This window comes from Abrus precatorius, unplaced genomic scaffold (assembly GCF_003935025.1).
Source record: "Abrus precatorius isolate BTA unplaced genomic scaffold, Abrus_2018 Scaffold6, whole genome shotgun sequence".
Lineage (NCBI taxonomy): Eukaryota > Viridiplantae > Streptophyta > Magnoliopsida > Fabales > Fabaceae > Abrus > Abrus precatorius.
The window spans coordinates 15,503,517-15,507,199 of NW_020874406.1; the positions used below are offsets into that span (position 1 = coordinate 15,503,517).

General features: G+C 35.5%; 1 protein-coding gene across 1 annotated transcript; it reads left to right on the forward strand.

The window, feature by feature from the left end:
• Window positions 1-2,303: 2,303 nt before the first annotated feature.
• LOC113869946 (scarecrow-like protein 32) lies at window positions 2,304-3,683 on the forward strand. Its single transcript, XM_027506500.1, has one exon. The coding sequence runs from the start codon at window positions 2,304-2,306 to the stop codon at window positions 3,681-3,683; it is 1,380 nt and encodes a 459-aa protein (XP_027362301.1).

Consider the following 3,683-nt stretch of genomic DNA (forward strand, 5'->3'; position numbering starts at 1 on the left):
AAGAGAATGATTGGAGAATGTTTAAAGAATTATAGTATTCCCTAGAGAATAGTAATATGCTTGATAAAATATGATGACTTGATGTTCGGATCTGGGTTTTCATATTTATCGTAATAGAATGGGGACCAACGAGATGTGGAAAACGACGTCCAGCAAAGACAAACAGTAATTCTTGACCAGGGATTCTCATATATATGCATTTTTGTCTATTCCGTCATTAATTTTAAGTAATATGAGGTTGTTAAATCCCTTTGTTGTTTGTACGCAACATTTATCGATTGCATTATTGCTCATAAATGACTAAGCTTAACCATTTTATAAATATATATTCCTAATCCATTTTATCGTTTTTGTTCTGGTTTAGACCGGTGATATGCATGTCATTATAGTGGATAATGTTTATGTCACATCTTTTCACAAACAGGAATATATATATCGATTAAAATGGTTACAAAGTTGAAGTACAACTAACATTTCTATACACCAGAAGCTAAACCCCAGAATGTATTGAAAAGCATAGTTTTGTTTTGTTATATATATATATTTTTTGTAATTTGAGGAGACGAATATATTATCACTCCAAACTTATTTTTTTCTTCTTATTCAAAAACAAAATTAAAACATTGATTTTATTAATTAAATTAGTAAAAAATATTTAAATAAAAAATTAAACACACAACGTAATATAAGTATAAAAATACACACTTCAATTTGAGAATATATTGTTGTAAAAAAGTAAGTGCCAACCATACAATGGGTTAAGTTCACTTACAAAATAACATATAGTGTGTTCAGCATGATATTTTTATTAATTCAATATTTATTTCTTTAGCTGAAATTTTTATTTAATAAAAAATTATTGTTTAATAAAGTAGATGAAATGAGTAGTTACTAACTTTTTTTAAAAGTTAATTGTACTAATCATTTTTATTTTCAGCTACTAGTTGAATAGTGATTTTGTAATTTTTGTTCTTATTAATTAAGTGATTTATTTTTACTAATCCAAATTTTTTTAAAAAATCTATATTAAAAATAAAGAATATGTCAGAAATTATAAAAAATAATATATATCACAATATTTATTATTTGAACAAAAATTATTAGTATTTTGAGAAGAATTTAACAAATTTGTTAAATATTATTTTTATTATAAATATTTATAAATAAGAATAAAATTTAAAACTTATTATTATATTTTGAAAATAATAAATAAAAATATAAAATTATAATATTCTTAAAAATACATAATAAAATTAAAATTTTGATTTGTTTAATTATAATTTTACATTTAACAGCTAAGCATTTAGATAATTTTGTTATACGTTTTCAATTCAATTAGATTACTTTTCAATTTTTATCTTATCAGCTTATCTAATTTTTACAATTTCAACTGACGTTTTTCTTCCCCGAGACAGGCCATAAAGGTTTGGCTGCCATAATGATGACTAGCTAATTGTGGACAGGACCAACGTTAACAATCACAAATCATATAGCTACGTAGCTTCTGCAAAGGGATTTACCAAATTGAGAAAAGTAAAGAAAAGATGGATATACGGAATATCCAGGAAGCAGAGAAGGAGCATGAAAACTGCCTAAAATGATTTGTTGATTATATGATATGATGGCCCGTGAGTGAGTGAGCCAAAAGCTTAAATGCCTCAAATCCTTCACACTGTTTACCATTACATGACAAATCACAACTCCCACATACAAACAAAGTGCTGGCCGGCTGCTTCACATGTCACCAAAATCCAACACAAGCAGTGGTCTTACAGCTACAGCTACTACAACACTCTCTCTCCATCTGCTTTCATCAGACCCTTCTCTCTTTCCTCAAGAAGGGAATTAAGAAAATCAGAAAAGTATTATCCCAAGAGCGGGATAAGACTCTTTTGTAGCCATGAAAAGGGTGTTCCCAACAGTACTGCTCCTTTAGCCTTAATTTGGCTGTTTTTACACAAACTGAAAAAGCCTGAAATTTCCCAAGAAGGGTCTCTTTATCCGAATTTGACTTCAGAATTGTTTTTGGGGAACAGAGTTTCCCCTATTGACTGGTCCCTTTCCGGAAGAAGGATAATATCCTCACCAAAAAGCTGAAATGTCTATTTTCCTTTGATTCATTTCCAGAATTCTCACAAACTCTACTGCTAATTTCACCACTTATTGGATCGTTTCCCAATGGAAGAGGAACCCACTACTAGTCAGGTCCCTTTCTCTTTTCTCTAATTTTTTTTCGGATTATTTCCCGTTTTCCCCCCTCTTCACTTCTCTCTTCTCATCATATTTTGTACCCCTCTCTGTCAATGACGCAATTCACACCACCTTTGCACCAAAGCCCACACTTTCCAAACCCTACAATGAACAAAAATCAAATTCCTCGGACTAGGCCCTGGCCTGGATTCCCAACTTCTAAGTCCCTAGGTACCAGCTTCGGCGACGCCAATTGCATGGAACAGTTACTCGTTCACTGTGCCAACGCCATCGAAAGCAACGACGTAACTCTTGCCCAACAAATCCTTTGGGTCCTCAACAACATAACACCCCCTGATGGTGATTCCAATCAACGCCTTGCTGGTAGTTTTCTTCGTGCCCTCACCGCACGTGCGGCCAAAACGGGAAGCTGTAAAATGCTAGAAGCTGTTGCAGACGCTCATAGCATTAACGACCTCGCTATTCACACCCACAAATTCTCCATCATTGAGTTAGCTAACTTCGTTGACTTGACCCCTTGGCATCGCTTCGGTTTCACAGCTGCTAATGCTGCCATTCTAGAAGCTACTGAAGGATTCTCCGTTATCCATATCGTTGACTTAAGCTTAACGCATTGCATGCAAATTCCCACGCTCATTGACGCCATTGCTAACCGCCACGAGGTTCCTCCTCTAATCAAACTCACCGTTGCTGGTTCCGCTTGTAGAGACGTTCCTCCTATGTTGGACCTTTCCTACGACGAGTTGGGTACCAAGTTGGTCAACTTCGCAAGGTCAAAGAATGTTGTTATGGAATTCAGAGTGGTTTCTTCTAGTTATGAAGACGGATTCGCGGCTTTGATTCAACACTTGCGGGTACAACATTTAGTGTATGAAGCCGAAGGTCACCATCCAACAGAAGCTTTGGTCATAAACTGTCATATGATGCTTCATTACATTCCTGATGAAACCGTTGCTTTATCTTCGATTTCAGATTCTAACTCTTATGTTTATAGCTCTTCTTCTGCTTCGTCCTTGAGATCAATGTTCCTCAAAGCCTTGAGGACTTTAGACCCTACCATTGTCGTTTTGGTGGATGAAGATGCGGATTTAACATCTAATAATTTGGTGTCCAGACTTAGGTCTGCGTTTAATTATCTATGGATACCCTATGATACGGTGGACACGTTTCTTCCACGAGGGAGTAAGCAAAGGCAGTGGTATGAAGCGGATATATGCTGGAAGATTGAGAATGTGATAGCACATGAAGGGCTTCAGAGGGTTGAGCGAGTAGAGCCTAAAAGCAGGTGGGAGCAACGAATGAGAAATGCAAACTTCCATGGGATCAGTTTCAGTGAGGATTCTGTTTCAGAGGTTAAAGGCATGCTCGATGAACATGCAGCTGGATGGGGATTAAAGAGGGAAGATGAACATCTGGTGCTCACGTGGAAAGGGCACAATGTCATCTTTGCCTCTGCTTGGCTTCCTGCTTGA